General features: G+C 50.6%; 3 protein-coding genes across 3 annotated transcripts in view; 2 read left to right on the forward strand and 1 right to left on the reverse strand.

The window, feature by feature from the left end:
• The window catches only part of LOC111065223 (palmitoyltransferase ZDHHC9), a 35,803-nt gene extending 30,544 nt beyond the window's left edge, over positions 1–5,259 (forward strand). Inside the window, exons 10-11 of the mRNA XM_022353279.2 lie at positions 461–732; positions 828–5,259. Of these exons, the coding sequence (XP_022208971.2) occupies positions 461–732; positions 828–1,864 (1,309 nt within the window). The 3' untranslated portion in view covers positions 1,865–5,259. The remainder of the gene's footprint in view (positions 1–460; positions 733–827) is intronic.
• Positions 5,260–5,570: 311 nt separating this feature from the next.
• On the reverse strand, positions 5,571–10,562 carry LOC111065043 (von Willebrand factor A domain-containing protein 8). Its single transcript, XM_022353001.2, has 7 exons — positions 10,211–10,562; positions 9,696–10,123; positions 9,298–9,618; positions 8,653–9,224; positions 6,453–8,570; positions 5,949–6,383; positions 5,571–5,872 (listed from the first exon to the last, which is right to left on the reverse strand). Exons 1-7 carry the CDS (start codon positions 10,416–10,418, stop codon positions 5,773–5,775), a joined length of 4,182 nt encoding a protein of 1,393 aa, XP_022208693.1. The 5' UTR covers positions 10,419–10,562; the 3' UTR covers positions 5,571–5,772.
• A 68-nt stretch (positions 10,563–10,630) lies between these two features.
• LOC111065045 (protein CWC15 homolog) lies at positions 10,631–11,707 on the forward strand. Its single transcript, XM_022353002.1, has 2 exons — positions 10,631–10,878; positions 10,974–11,707. Exons 1-2 carry the CDS (start codon positions 10,748–10,750, stop codon positions 11,584–11,586), a joined length of 744 nt encoding a protein of 247 aa, XP_022208694.1. The 5' UTR covers positions 10,631–10,747; the 3' UTR covers positions 11,587–11,707.
• Positions 11,708–14,220: the final 2,513 nt, after the last annotated feature.

Raw genomic sequence — 14,220 nt, forward strand, 5'->3', positions numbered from 1 at the left:
CTGTAATCTGTAACCATTTTTTGTGTCAATCTCTCGCTGTAATTCTCTGTATATTTTGCACGTGACTGCAACTGTTACTAACTGGATCTCCTACTGAAACTGTACTTGAAACTGTTTTTTTCTAGTGACAGAAACACAAAAGTGTGTGAATCATATCGAATCGAATCGAATCGAATAAAATGTTCTGTTAACCAACCTTCCTAATGATCGCTGCTAACTCTTTTGGCGGAGGAGATTCGACCTGCCACGCCCTCACACTTACGTACCCCCACCCATAAATATGCACACATCCCTGAAGATGAGAAAGATTCATGTGCGTTCACGTACTCGTACATCCATAATGCATTTGTCGCCTTCCCATCGATCATGTTCGCCTAACAGTTAGTCTAACGTTGCGTTCTGCGCCCCTCCTGTGTGCTCCAATTTGCAATTAACGTTTGCTATGTACATCCCTGTCCAGATCTAACCCGGGCACGCCTACGCAGCCGCGACGTCCCGATTTCATTGGCCTGAATGCCCAGGCTGCGGCAGTAGCGGCGGCAGCAGCGGCCCAACAGCAACAGCAGCAACAACAACAGCAACAACAACAGGCAGCAGCGGCGGCTGCAGCGGCAGCCTACTACGAGTACACCAGCGGACTGCCGCCTCAGCATCCCCAGGCGCCGACCATCCAGCAGCAGCAACAGCTCCTGCTCCAGCAGCAGCGCGTTCTAATGCAGCATCAACAGCAAGGTTAGTACCCTCTGGCCACAATAGAAAGAAGCAGCAAACTAATATGGCTCTCTCTCTCTCTCTCTCTCTCTCTCTCTCTCTCTATGTTCTTGCAGCGTTGCAGCAACAACAACAGCAGGCTGCATCTCATGCGGCACATCCGCAGCACGCAGCATTGGCTCAGACCGCCTACGGGGGCAGCCCTCAGCGCCGCTTCCTCTCCGAAGGGGAACTGGTGCGGCAGGGACAGGGCGGCGGCAACGAGCTGTCCTACGCCCGCTCCAACAACACCGTGGATAACATACGCGAGCTGGCTGGGAGCCCCCAGCGCGGTGTCTACATGTGGAAGGACACCTCACCAGGTTTCAGCAGCAACAGCGCCGGCGGGCCCGTCGGACAGCAACAACAACAGCAACAGCAGGCCACGGTCAGCGGCATTGGCAGCAGTGCTGGCACGCTGCCGAGCAGCGGCAATTCGTCCGGTGTGGTGCCGCACGCCCAATACATTACGGCTGGAGGAGGGACGCATCCGCTCATCATGACGCACTCGCGTCTGCAAGACTACGCAGTTCAGCAGCAACAGCAGCAGCAGCACCAACAGGCAGCTGTGGCTGCGGCGGCAGCAGCTGCCTCATATCATCGCTCGAACCCCACGAGTCCCACGACCATGCCGCAGTCCTCCACAGCACAAACGGGCTACGTCCTGCGCTACGGGGGAGCTGCCGGAGGCAGCAGCGGTAGCATTGCCAGCGTCTCGGCCAGTGGACCGTCAATAGGTGGGCCAGTCGGGGGCGGTGGGTATCAGCCAGCCCTCCGCGGAGGTGTCGCCGTCTTCCCGCCTAATCCTCTGGTCGGTGTCAATGTGAGCAGTGCAGCGGGAGCCCTGCAGACGCAACCCTCGCCACAAATCAAGCGCAAGCAGACCCCGACACGGCCCATGAGCTTTGTGCGCGCCCTCGAGATGACCGACTCCATGGAGATGCAGTCCCTCGAGCACCAGCAGCACAACAACGGCGGCCTGCCCAGCGGCGTGGCAGCACCCGCCATCGCGTCTCAGCCACAAAGCAATGCGCATCTCCTGCAGAATGCCTCCAATTCGGCAACGCCCGATCGGGCCAGCATCTACGACATGAACTACGAGATCTCCGTATAACCCGTGGTTGTGCCCGTTCTCCTAATGCCACCCGCCTCCAAAAGCAGTAACCTCACTGCCCCAGCTGCAGCCACAATCGCATCCGCAGCCTCAGCCCCAGCTCAACCAACTGCTGCTCCCAACCAGCAGTTCTTCTGCCAACATCAGCATCAGCAGCCACAGCCGGAGCAGCAGCACCACCACCAGCACCAGCAATTGTTGGAGCCGGCGGCCTATGCCTCGGTTCCAGTGCTGCCCGTAAATCAGCAGAGCAACGGCTTTGGCAGCTACCATCACAATTCGCATCAGCATCCACACCATCCGCAGACGCAGACGCAGCCGCAGCAAATTCACAACCAAAACCACCAGAACCCTCAAATGCCGAACAAACGCAAATTTTCAACCTTCTTTTGAGTTGGTCATCGAGCCCAGTTTTTTTTTTCGTTGTTTTTTTAATTGTATATATCTAAGTTATATACATATGTACATATATACCAGATATGTGTGTATATGGACCGCTTGCGTACTGCTGTTGTAGCTATAACTATTATTATTATGTATTTCTATGCTCTGTTTTTATGATTATTCGGTTTTACACGATTCATTTGAGAATTGATTATTTTCGTCATTCTTTAGCATTTATATGGTCAACGTAGTAGGAAGTCAGCAAGGAAATATCAAAAAGGAACCAAAACAAAATACGAACGTGCACATGAACATGAAAAGAAAAGAAAGGCTAAAATTGAGATACTTTGTACACGTATGCGTATGGCTTTTACAGGGCGTTTCATAGCTGTGAGAATGTTGAACGATTAGATTAGGTAGATGATCGTATTTCTACTGGCTAAAAGCAGACTAAACTCTGTGGGTACTTCTTAGGTTCTCTCAGAACTTGGTCTGCTTGGTCATATGGTTGTGTAGCGAACTGTACATCTGTACTGTACATAAATACAGAGTACATACTCTTAAAAGTCGCCAAACGAAAAAGCAAGTTTACGTATATTTAAGGCAGTGTCTTAAGAAATTTTAGTCTATGTATACCATATATATGTATGCCATATAATGTATATATAGGAGTAATATATATGTGTAACTCATGTGCTATGATAGTCCGTTTTTTGCTTAGAATCTAGAGAGTATAAATGTCTATACTATATCTGTGTATCCCAAGTGTGCAGGGCGTTTCATACCCAAAAGAAAGGCGTGATTTCTGTGAATTTGATCATAATGCATACATACAATATGTATGTATGTATCTGTTCATATCGATTCAGACCAGACCAACTTGATTTTAAATTGGCATCACTCGCAAAATTTTATGGAAAGGAACTGATTTATTTTGACCAATTGAACCCCTCCAAATCTCCCTTTCAATACCTGACTACACCTAATAAATCACAACATACGATAGCATAGCTTAGCCTTCATTCGATAATGACCAATTCGAAGACCAACTAATTTTTAAAACTGTTCTATTCAAATGTTCACTAAATGTCATATGGAACTTAATTTGGTAGGGGAGTGTCAGGTATCGTGGCGTGTAAGGTATGGTGGCGGACATCTGAAACGCATTACCACTGTGGTCGATGTCTTTTATCGTGCTGACATTTTATATGCAGTATTATTATTTTTCTAAATTCGCGCCGTATGACTGTGACACCATCAAAAATATTGATTTTTGAGAGAGAGATGCAAAAAACAAAGTGTTTGCCACCATACCTTGCACTCCCCTACATAAACTTCGCAAAGAATTGATTCCTCTTCAAAATAGTTATTTTGCATTAAACTTCCTTTCATAATTAATTCTATTTAATACATGACGTTCGATTTTAAAATATCATTCAGCTTACAAATGTATTTTATTAGTTTTTTGTTCTGAAAATTTCCTATTCTTTCATTGTTCGAAAAGTACTTTATCAATAAGAAAGCCAGACACCCATTTTCACACTTCTATTTAAAGTAATGATTTCGCTAACAAAATGCAATCTATAGCTTTATAGATATATGTACATACATGTATCTTAACAATCCATAGAAAGTTGAAAATAAACATTTGAGCTTCCCTACAGCCCTGAAGTGCACTGTATATGGTAACAGCCAACTCGCAGATTAAATTTCTCTATTATAATTTGAATTTGTTTTAAATTTAAGAAAACCCGAATCCGCAACCGCATTGGTCTGTGTGTAACTTTAATGTCGTCCAATTCAAATAAGTTTTGATTTTCGTGTACATATGTATGTAAGTTTATGGGGTATACGTACGTAATACGTAACAGTACTGTGTATGTACTGTGTATCTATATGAGATATGTTATGCGTGGTGGAGTGCAAACACAATTCTTTGGTTCAAGCTTCCAGACTATCCATGTACGTACCAATATACTATATATATATACGTACGTACCATATGTACATGATTATATGTATATACATAGAGTTAAACTTTGTTGTTATGTTTTTAAGATAACTTAGCTTTTATACCGATCTGTGTGTAGGTAATTACATATGTATGTCCAGTCGTGTCCGTGTAGATCGATTTCAAGTGCGGAAAGCTGATCCATTTATTTTGTTCCATTATAAATTAACAATATATTTATTTATGATTTGCATTCATTTTGATTCAGTTAAAAGATCTGAACAAATTCAAGATATCTAGAAATTGTAATAAAGTTCGCCAAGCACACACCTGGTCCAAGGGGAATCTGCGACTGTATGTATGTATCTACTTATATGTTTGTATTCTGTTTGTTTACTGCAGCATTTGGCGAAAGATACATATACACATATATACATAGATAGATAGATGTTTAAGGAAACATCCTCAGACCCAACCACCCCCTCCCTGCCACTCACCACATTGATCATGAAAATTTGCAAGGATTAAATCTTGTATAGACTATATAAAGGATCAAGAGTATGTATAGCTATATATACCATATTTTAAGCGTTTTTGCTAACATATTAATTCATGAATTTGCAACAATATTTAATATTCATACAGAAATGCATATACATACATACATACATACATCAAAAAACGAAAACCAAGAAAAATATAAGTAATGTAAAATGTACAGATGCGGAGAACGAAATTGTTTTAGATTTTTATACCAAATTTTATTAATGCGAAACCGTGAATTGTTTCATTTTTGTATTCCTGCCCCCTACTCCTTCCCCCGCCCTCTCCTCCTTCCCCGGCCCGCAATGCTAGTAGGAAAATAGTATATAGAGAGAGAGACCGAGAGAGAGCGGCTCAAAGAGAAGTCCCCGTCCAGGACGGAGCAGAAGCACGATGATCCTGATCCAGAACCTGATCCTGGATGCTGACGGAAATCCACGAGCTCTAAATTGAATTTTTTTTTTGTATTCAATACTTAAATATGTAATTTGTAAATGATATGACAAGTAATCAAATAGCAAACAGAAACAGCAAGGCAATTAATAAATAATACAAATAATAATGCAAATGCATACCGTGTATTTATTTTACACTTCAGATACGGTTCCTGCCGTAAGTACTCGGCATAAGTACGCATCATACTACATACATATGTATGTAGGTACATATACACCCCCTCCACACCCGAACATTAAAATGTCATTCCTGGGAGCTAGTATTAGACGAGCGCAATATCAAACGGTGTATAAAACAAAACTAGAATGCTGTGAGAAGATCTAACCATCTGCTTACGCCCTCTTCTGTAGCATCAATCAATTCAATTACCAGTTCGTTTTTATAAATTGACTGTATTTTATATATTTACACTACACACTCGTATACGCAACAATTGATTTATAACAGATGCAATTCAGCTTAAGCAATGGTAAAAACTGAAATGGGAATAATTCACAAATAGTAGAACGAACATTTACATTTACCTAAATTCGGGATTGGGGATACCCAATTGCACTAAGTGACCCACCCGGTCCTAAAGCAGCGAGGAGGTGAAAATCTGCTGGAGAATGTGAGGTAGCTTGGTGAGGTCCATGCAGACGAAGCTCTGTCCCGCCGGCATTTCTGAGTTGATTCTGCGGGGGCGGGGAAGAAAGAGAAAATATGATCAGGCTTGGTATCTAATTAGAGTAAACAATAATCTCGACTCACTTGTCCGCCTCCTCGGCCAGGCTGCCAATGAATATGGAATAGCCCTTGACCTTGGGCTCGCCCCTTTTAAGGGCCACAGCCAGGTCTTTGGGCGCAATGCCGTAGCGCGAGAGATTCGCATCACTGAGAACCACAACAATGGCGTTGTCAAAGTCGTCCTCGGCGCCCAAAGTGGAGCAGGCCTCGCGCGCCGCCTTCACAGTGCTGTCTCCGGACCAGCAGAACTGCGAGTGGGCGTGCATCATGCGGATGGTCTCGAAGCGCTCCTTATCATTTTTGGGGGCACTGCCCACGTTTACGAATGGTATTTCCCAGCCTTCGCCGCTATGGCCGACGATGTCGTATACGATTTTCTTCTCGAAGCCCTCGAAGGCCTCCATTACCATGACCACGGCTTCCAGCTGTCGGTCCAGCCGGCCATCGTATCCGTTGAATCTGCAGCAAAGAAATTATCGACAAGTTTTGACAAAAGTCAAACTAAAAGTCAACACTGAGGTTTTCTACCTGTACATGGAGCCGGAGACATCCACAACGAGCTTGAGACGATTTGGCTTCTCTTGGACGTGGTCGGCCCAAGGGTTTGCCTCGGCCCGCCTCCTATAAATGTTCTTCTCGCCAGTGATGCCCTCCACCAGGCGTGTGTCGTCCAGCTCGCCATGCGTCTGATATTTCTGCCACTGGCGCTCCTTGCTTTTGGTCTGCATAGCCTCCAGGACGGCCTTCAGCTGCTGCACCTGCTTCCGGTTGGGTTCGCTGAACTGCGCGTACAACTTGTGGTCGTGGGCGGACATCTTGATTTCCTTAAGCTTCTCCGCGAAGGCCTTTCGGTTCATTTCGCGGGCCGCTTTTTTAATCTCCTCGGGAACGTCGGCTTTCTCTTCGTCGCTCAGCTGATGCACCTTGTGTCCCTTGTCGAGGCGGAAGGGTCCGCCCTTGCCGCCCAATCCGGCAGTGTCGCGACCCCCACTACCGCCAGCCCAGGTGTTCCCTCCCACGTGCGGCTCATTCTTGGGATCGATCTTCCCGAACTTCGGGCCAGAGACCCCGAGACCGCTATGCCGCTCCACCGATGCCTGCAGTGTCTTGCGCTGGCGCAACATTTGCACCTCGTCCAGAGCGTAGGCCTCGATGCCGTGCTTTGCCAGCACCTGAATGACTTGCTGCAGCGCCTCCGGCTGGTAGCGATCGAAGTCAAGCACATTGCCGACCACGTCCGCTATGCTCTCTTCGGGATAGCGCTCCAAATGCTTCACAATGCTGACGACCTCGCGGGTGGAGTACGGATAGTTGAGCATCCCCTCGTCCGCCAAGCTGCGCAGCTCCCCGAAGGCGTTCACCAGCGTACGCAGCGTCTTGGGGGGAACACTGGGGCCGTACTGCTGAAGCAGATAGATCTCTGAATCGGGTTGGGGATTGCTGATGGCATGGCAGCTGAAGACGTCGCCGAGGGCGGCGAAAAAGTCGTTGCCCAGGAAGGGGAAGCCGGGACGATTGGCCAGGACGATGAGCCGAAACTCTGGGTGAGTTTCGATGCAGTTGGGCACCGATCCAGCCGCGCCATGCGGTACAATACGCCGGCCGTCGGCCAGGACCATCTCCCCGCTCTCCACCAGAGTGCGCAGGATGCAGGTGACATTCACCGGTGCCTTGTCGGCCTCGTCTACCACCAGCACATGACCGGAGCGGACAGCCTTGACAAGGGCGCTGTCCTCATAGGCAACCTGGCCATCCTGCAGCGTCGACTGTAGCGTCAGGCTGTGCACAGTAGTGTCCCGGTGCAGCTGGATGTACTCGCGCGGGCGTTGCATTAGCTCCAGCAAACGGTCGATCAGCTTGTTCTTGCCCACGCCCTGGTTGCCCACGAGCAGCAAGTGCTCACCGATTAGGTAATCCTGCAGCAGGCGTTCCAGCAGCTCCACGTGCTGGGGCATCTCGTAGAACAGGGTGCTCGGCACCTTCGATTTTTGCGCCTGGCTGGGATTGCCCAGCTCCATCCGGGTCTCCCCAATCCTCAAGGTGTTCCCTTCAACACCAATCTGTCCGGTGGGTTTCTTCCTGCTCCTCTTCTCTGCACTGGGATGGATGCCCACCTGCTGCATGGCCTGCTCCAGGGCGGTACGCGACAGAGCCGGCATGAACCTGGCCAGGAATGTGTTCTGCAGCATCTCGTGCACGTCGCTCAGCTCACTGCCGGGATAGGCCACCAGACGACGGGCCAACTTGAGCAGCTGCCGCGTGGACAGTGTACCGGCCAGGCCCTGTATCAGCGGATCCTGCGAGGAGCGCAGCAGTTGGGCCAGCTTCAGCAGTTGATCCATTTGGGGGGGCAACTGGCCGCCGCAGAGCTGGGTGAGAAGCTCGTGCTCTTCGCTCTGGTGGAGTGGACGCAGCTCCTGGTAGAGGAATAAACTTAGCAGCTCGGGGGTGAGCCAATTCGGCTGCCCACTGCCTGGGCGAGGTGGCTCCGCCAAGGCAACAATGCGGAAGGCCTCGTGTATCGGCAGCAAACCTCGTTCCGTCAGCTGGGCGCTGGAGAGTCCTTGCTGGAGAAGGGCCTGGTAGCGGTCCGGGCGAAGCATGGTGGTGCCGTCGCACAGCAGCAGCTCACGGTCGTGAATGAGGCTGCGGGAGACAAAAATTGAGTTGAGAATTTCCATTTGCTGATTAGCGATTTGCGAGGGGTCTGTGGGGGTCTTATGCCTACCGCTGCAGTATTGTAGCTGTGCTCTTGTGGAGGCGATGCACTCCATTGAGCACCACCACATTTCCGGCCTTGGCTGCTCGCACTAGAGGCGAGTCCCGCCAGATAGTGTCGCCCTGGGGGCTGGTGATGCGCTGCTGCACCAACTCCCGAGAGGTCATGTCCTCGTACAGCATCATGGGCTCGGCAGTTTGGCGGAGTAGGCCAAGCAGCTGCTTGGTCAGGGTGAGCTTGCCTACGCCCTTCTCGCCCATTAGACACACATCTCCGACGGCATAGGCCTGCAGCAGCGACGCCAAGGCCTGCCGCTGGTGTGGCAGATCCACAAAGTTGCTCGACGTGGCAGGCGTGACGCCTCCGGGCACGATCAGTTTCAGGTCATCCAGCTGGAGAGTGACGAGATGGTCAGCCTGGGCGCTGCTTGTGATACTTTTGATGGTCTGCCCGGGCAGGCGCTGCACATGCAGGCTAGTAAGAAGCTCCTCGACGCGCTTCTGCTGGTCGGGCTTCAGCATGGACTGGTACGGATATATGCGCGTGATGACATCGTGCAGGCTGAGGGCGGGATTGGCCTCCTGCAAGCGGAAGAGAGATGAAATTGATGGCAGCTGGAGCTCCAAGTACCTGAGACATGGGCTAATTACACACCAGCATCTGAACGCCCAGCTGAAGATTGTGCAGGGGGAAGTCGGGCAGCTGGAGACTGTCATCTGCCGTCTGCAGGGTGAGGGCAAACGTGAGGAGCTGCTTTAGGTGATCGCCAGGCACAGCCGGTGCCACCTGCTGCAGCTCATCGTAGAGCTCGCCGTAGGAGTAGCTGGTCACGTTGCGGGACTGGAAGCGAGAGCGCAGAGGGGGATCTAGGGGGGTTCCCTTGTACTTGTGTGTGGGCAGACCCAAGGCCACCACTCGGAACTGCTCAGAGACGCGCAGGAGGCCCCACTCATCCAGCTGCTCACGCGAATGCTTCTGCAGAGTGAAAAAGGTAGGTGGGCAGGCATTAGAGTGGCGGAAGTATGTAAGTCGAGTGTTGGTTGGGCACGCACCTCCAGTAGCTTATCGTAGCGTTCGGGCGCCATGAGGAATTTACCGTTTTCCAAATGCATCTCACGGTTTTCCAGCAGGTTGTTCAGAATGGGCAGCACATTACGCTCCGCGTGCTCCACCCCATCGAGGATGAGTACGCGTCCGTGGATGGCAGCCCGCACGGCTCCCTGGTCGTGGTAAATGGCCGCCTTGTTGTGGATCTCGCGCCGCTGCTTGAGGTCGCTCTCGGTGGTGTCGCGACTCAGTGCGACATACTCCACCTCGCGCTGTGTGAGCTCTAGGAACTGCATGGCCAGCTGGCGACGCAGCGGACCGGGCTGGCCCAGCAGGAACATATCCTGCTTGAGAGCATCCTTCTGCAGCATCCAGCGCAGATGGTGCAGGGCAGATTGCGTCAGCTGAAGGGTACCATCCGCCGCGTATTGCACTGTCAGATGGAACAGACAGATAAAATACCAATTGACCTTTGATCAGGTGTGGGATCTAATCCGATCCGATCCGATCTGATGCTTACCGTATTGCTGGGGCACCAGGTGCGGCTGCTTCGGCTTGGTTAGACGCACGCTTACATCACCGATGGTCAGACGATCGTCCTCTTGTGTCTTCGCTTGGTCGCTGGCGCCTCTAGGCGCGGTGCTCGCCAAGCTGCGTGTCCAGTGGCTGGGCCGTTGGAGCCTGTGACGCAACAAGTGGCCACTGCGGACCTGTAAATTGGCTAGCATAGCAGCTCCACGGTAGGCAGCTGTTTTGCGTTGATCGGGGGGGAGGGCTAGCTGGGTGTTTGGGGAAAAGTCGCCAAAGCAAGCGTTAAATAGTAAGCCCGCGCGTGTTAACGATTCGATTGCTGTGCCGAAGAAGCAACAGCTGGGAGAGCAGTGTTGCTCTCTCGACAGTTATCGATACTATCGATACCCTCCCTTGGAAACAACCACACGCCATCTTACGCATCTCTAGCAAGCAGCTGTGACAACCAAACGAGCAGCGCATTTCTGGAAAAACATTTACAATTAATTGTGTAAGCTGCCGCTGAGCTAAAAAACAAACCCGAAATATGACTACAGCCGCACGTCCCACGTTTGATCCCGCCCGCGGTGGCTCTGGGCGTGGCGAGAAGGATTTGAGCGCTTTGAGCAAACAGTACTCGAGTCGCGATTTGCCAGGCCACACCAAGCTGAAGTACAGGTAAGCAAGCGCATTGGAAAAAGCACCCATGGGTCGCTGTTGGGTCTGCAATTTGCTGTTTTCACTTAACATTTGGGACCGTCAATCATTCGCAGGGAGCCAGGACAGGGCACAACCGAGGAGATCCGCAGCCGCGACTTCCGCAAGGAGCTGGAGGAGCGTGAGCGCGAGGCGCGTCCTGGGGCCACCTCGGGCAAGGCCCTACCCTCGATTGTGCGCAAGGCCATCGAGGCAAACAACGCCAGCGGCAGCACCAACAAGCGTGCCAAGGTTGATGGCCAGGTGCTGCAGCAACAACAGCAGGCCAATCTCGATGCGGACGAGGCCTTGGACAACGACTCTTCCGATTCGGACAGCGACTCTGACGACGATGATGCCGCCCTGCTGGCCGAGCTGCAGAAAATTAAGCACGAGCGCCTGCAGGAGACAGCCCGACGAGATGCCGAGAAAAGTCGCGAGGATGAACGTATCCGCATGGAGAACATTCTTTCCGGAAATCCCCTGATTAACTACGAGCCGGGCACTGCGGCCTCCGCAGCCGGACGGGCCTCTGGCCTGGGCGGTGACCTCAAGATCAAGCGCCGCTGGGACGACGATGTCGTGTTCAAAAACTGCGCCAGATCGGCGCCCGAAAAAAAAACGCACTTTGTCAACGACGCCTTGCGCTCTGATTTCCACAAGAAGTTTATGGACAAGTACATTAAATAGACGGATTAAGAACTAAGAACCATGCTAGGATTTAATTGAAAATGTAATGATTAAGAACTAAATCTGTATAACTTTCAGCTGCTTTCTGCAGGCAATTAATTAAAATCGACATTTTGTATACCCCTTACCCCTTACCGTTCGTTCCTTGTTACGTTCTCTGAGTCTGACCCAATGCCTGACCGCGGCGACGGCAGCGGCTATGACCATCGATCGGTCGACCGACGAGTGCGAAGGGCAGGCAACCTTAACCAAAGTGTGAAACCGCAAAAAACGTCGGTAGCCAGTGGCAGAAGAACCAGCAGCAGCAGCAGCACCACCGCGAGCAGGAGGGGACGAAAGAATGGAGGGGAAGCAGCAGCAAAGTCAAAGTGGAACGAGGGGCACCAGCTACGTGAGCACACGAAGCGCATAAGAAGCAGCAGTGGCAGTGGCAGTGGCAACAGCAATCATGCTGAGAGACGGTGCAGATGACGATCATCATAAGGGCAATTGTCGCTGCTGATGAGGCACGAAGCAAAATCAATTTGCCAAAAGGAGTCGAGAGCCAGAGCCAGAGCCAGAGCCGGAGCCATAGCCAGAGAGCGCAAAATAACTTGGTCAATTACGCCGATCCTCCGACCCGAACGTTCCAGCAACAAATGCAAATCATCAGCTTGCAGGGGAGTGCAGGCTTGGGGGCAAAGAAGGCTTGTCCCACAATTTCCACGCCTCTTTAAAGCCCCGCACGCGGCCTTCTCTGCTCCATCTGAACCCTAACATTGTCAATGAGCCCACGTTTCAGCGGACCCCGCTGGACCCAGTCTGGTGTCTGGTGTCTGGTTCGACAACTACGGGCCAGCGACCAGTCGCGACCCCGCTCCCAAAGTTGACGAACGCTCAATTTTACGCTAATTCGATCAGAATCAAAATCAAACAAAATTATCCTCGCCGAAGCCAGAAGAGCGATGATCATGTTACACTAGCCACCATGCTATGGCTTCGGTTTTAAACACACATTTCAACTACATTATAACATCCTGCATATACATGAGGCTTACCCAACAGAATAGTCGCAGTCTTATTTTCTTTTATGCAGCTCCCCTCATGGGTGTGTGTCTTAGTTATTTGTTGACCAGTGTATGGATTGTGATTGACAATGATCATGAGTTTCAGGATGATAAGAATCATGATGATTGTTGTTATTACGCTGCGGGTTATGCCGCTTCTGTCTGCCGTCTTGTGTCCGCCTCCTACAGCACAGTGGCAGTGGCAAGACCTGGGTTGCAACAACAGCAGCAGCAGCAGCGGCAGCAGCAACAAGAATAATTTATTTCCTGTTTTGCATTATGCATCCCCATTATTTGTGCATTCATCAAGAGTCAGCCAGCCCAGCCAGCGAAGCCAATCTGCGCTGCACTTTTCGGTAGTCGCCGCGCGCTAAATTGTGGCCACCGAGCAGGGGCCATGGACGAGGACATGGGTCTGGGGCTGGAGTCGGTCCAGGGAGTGGAGTGGCGTTCCACTGCCATTGCCATTGCCATGGCCTATCAATTGTCAGCAATTTTACAACTGCATAAACTTGCAACAAAAACAACTGCGTAAATATGGCGACTGTCCGGCGGAAATGGCCGTCGCGGTTGCAAGTGACAAATAGCCAGCGAACGATGGCCGTTGGAGTTGCAGGGAAGAATGGCAAGCGAATGGGATGGGATGGGATGGGCAAGGGCAAGGGAGGCGGAGGCGGAGGCGGAGGCACTAGACCAGTTGACCACCAAATAAAGACCGCGAACATATGTTTCTGACGCCGCAGCTGGGTGGACGAGACACCATGAAGGAATCTGGGTGGGGCTGGTCGAAACTTTATCGGTGATCACTGTGAAATATTGAAGCATAACCAGACATACATACGTATACGCGTAAAACACATCTTTGGTACATTGGAACTTCAGCTTATAATTGTCAGCAAGGTCATCTTTGAATGAAGAGAAGGATGTTGGCTTCATTCAACATTTAATATTGAGTACCAAAAACAAACATTACCATAGATAAGTATTTGCCATAGTCAAGATCTCTGCTCGATGGATCATATTCCACCCTAACTACATGCAACACACACAGAGGAGGCAACACTTTATTTTGCTTTAAAATTTTATAGAATGCAAATTTGACTCAGCTGTTGCTGGCGTGGTCTTTCCTATCCCGTCTAGGCCTGGTGTCGGGCACTGGGACTTGGACCGGGAGGCGGGGCTTCGACAGCTTGGCCGTTGCTGCTGCTGCTGCTGCTGCTGGAACTGTAACTGATGCTGCATAATTTAGTTGACCAATTTACACTGCAACCGTTTGCCACTCACTGAGTGCAACCGGAAACGCATGCACCAAAAAAGCCAATGAATTTTGTGGCCTCCACACGCACGCACACTAGCAAACCAATGCCTGCCTGCCTGCCTGCCTGCCTGCCTGCCTGCCTGCCAGCCACACGTACGAGTACGGTGCATGGTGTGTGGGGGGGAGTGTGGAACGAAGCATGGAGCATGAATATTTTTATTTGTATGTATTTTTTGGGGTCTGCACTTGACATATTTACTCGCAATGACCATTTGTAAATCGTCTCCGCTGCACAGCTTCGAGCTCGGACCAGACCAGGCCAGGCCGTAC

The sequence above is a fragment of the Drosophila obscura genome, unplaced genomic scaffold, assembly GCF_018151105.1.
Source record: "Drosophila obscura isolate BZ-5 IFL unplaced genomic scaffold, ASM1815110v1 contig_73, whole genome shotgun sequence".
Taxonomy (NCBI): Eukaryota; Metazoa; Arthropoda; class Insecta; order Diptera; family Drosophilidae; genus Drosophila; species Drosophila obscura.

Coding starts and splice junctions, on each gene's coding strand:
- LOC111065043 (XM_022353001.2), bottom strand. CDS start 10,418: ATGCTAGCCAATTTACAGGTCCGCAGTGGCCACTTGTTGCGTCACAGG. Junction 10,124..10,210: donor CCTGGTGCCCCAGCAATACG/GTAAGCATCAGA, acceptor TCCATCTGACAG/TGCAATACGCGGCGGATGGT. Junction 8,571..8,652: donor ACAGCTACAATACTGCAGCG/GTAGGCATAAGA, acceptor TGTCTCCCGCAG/CCTCATTCACGACCGTGAGC.
- LOC111065045 (XM_022353002.1), top strand. CDS start 10,748: ATGACTACAGCCGCACGTCCCACGTTTGATCCCGCCCGCGGTGGCTCT. Junction 10,879..10,973: donor CACACCAAGCTGAAGTACAG/GTAAGCAAGCGC, acceptor AATCATTCGCAG/GGAGCCAGGACAGGGCACAA.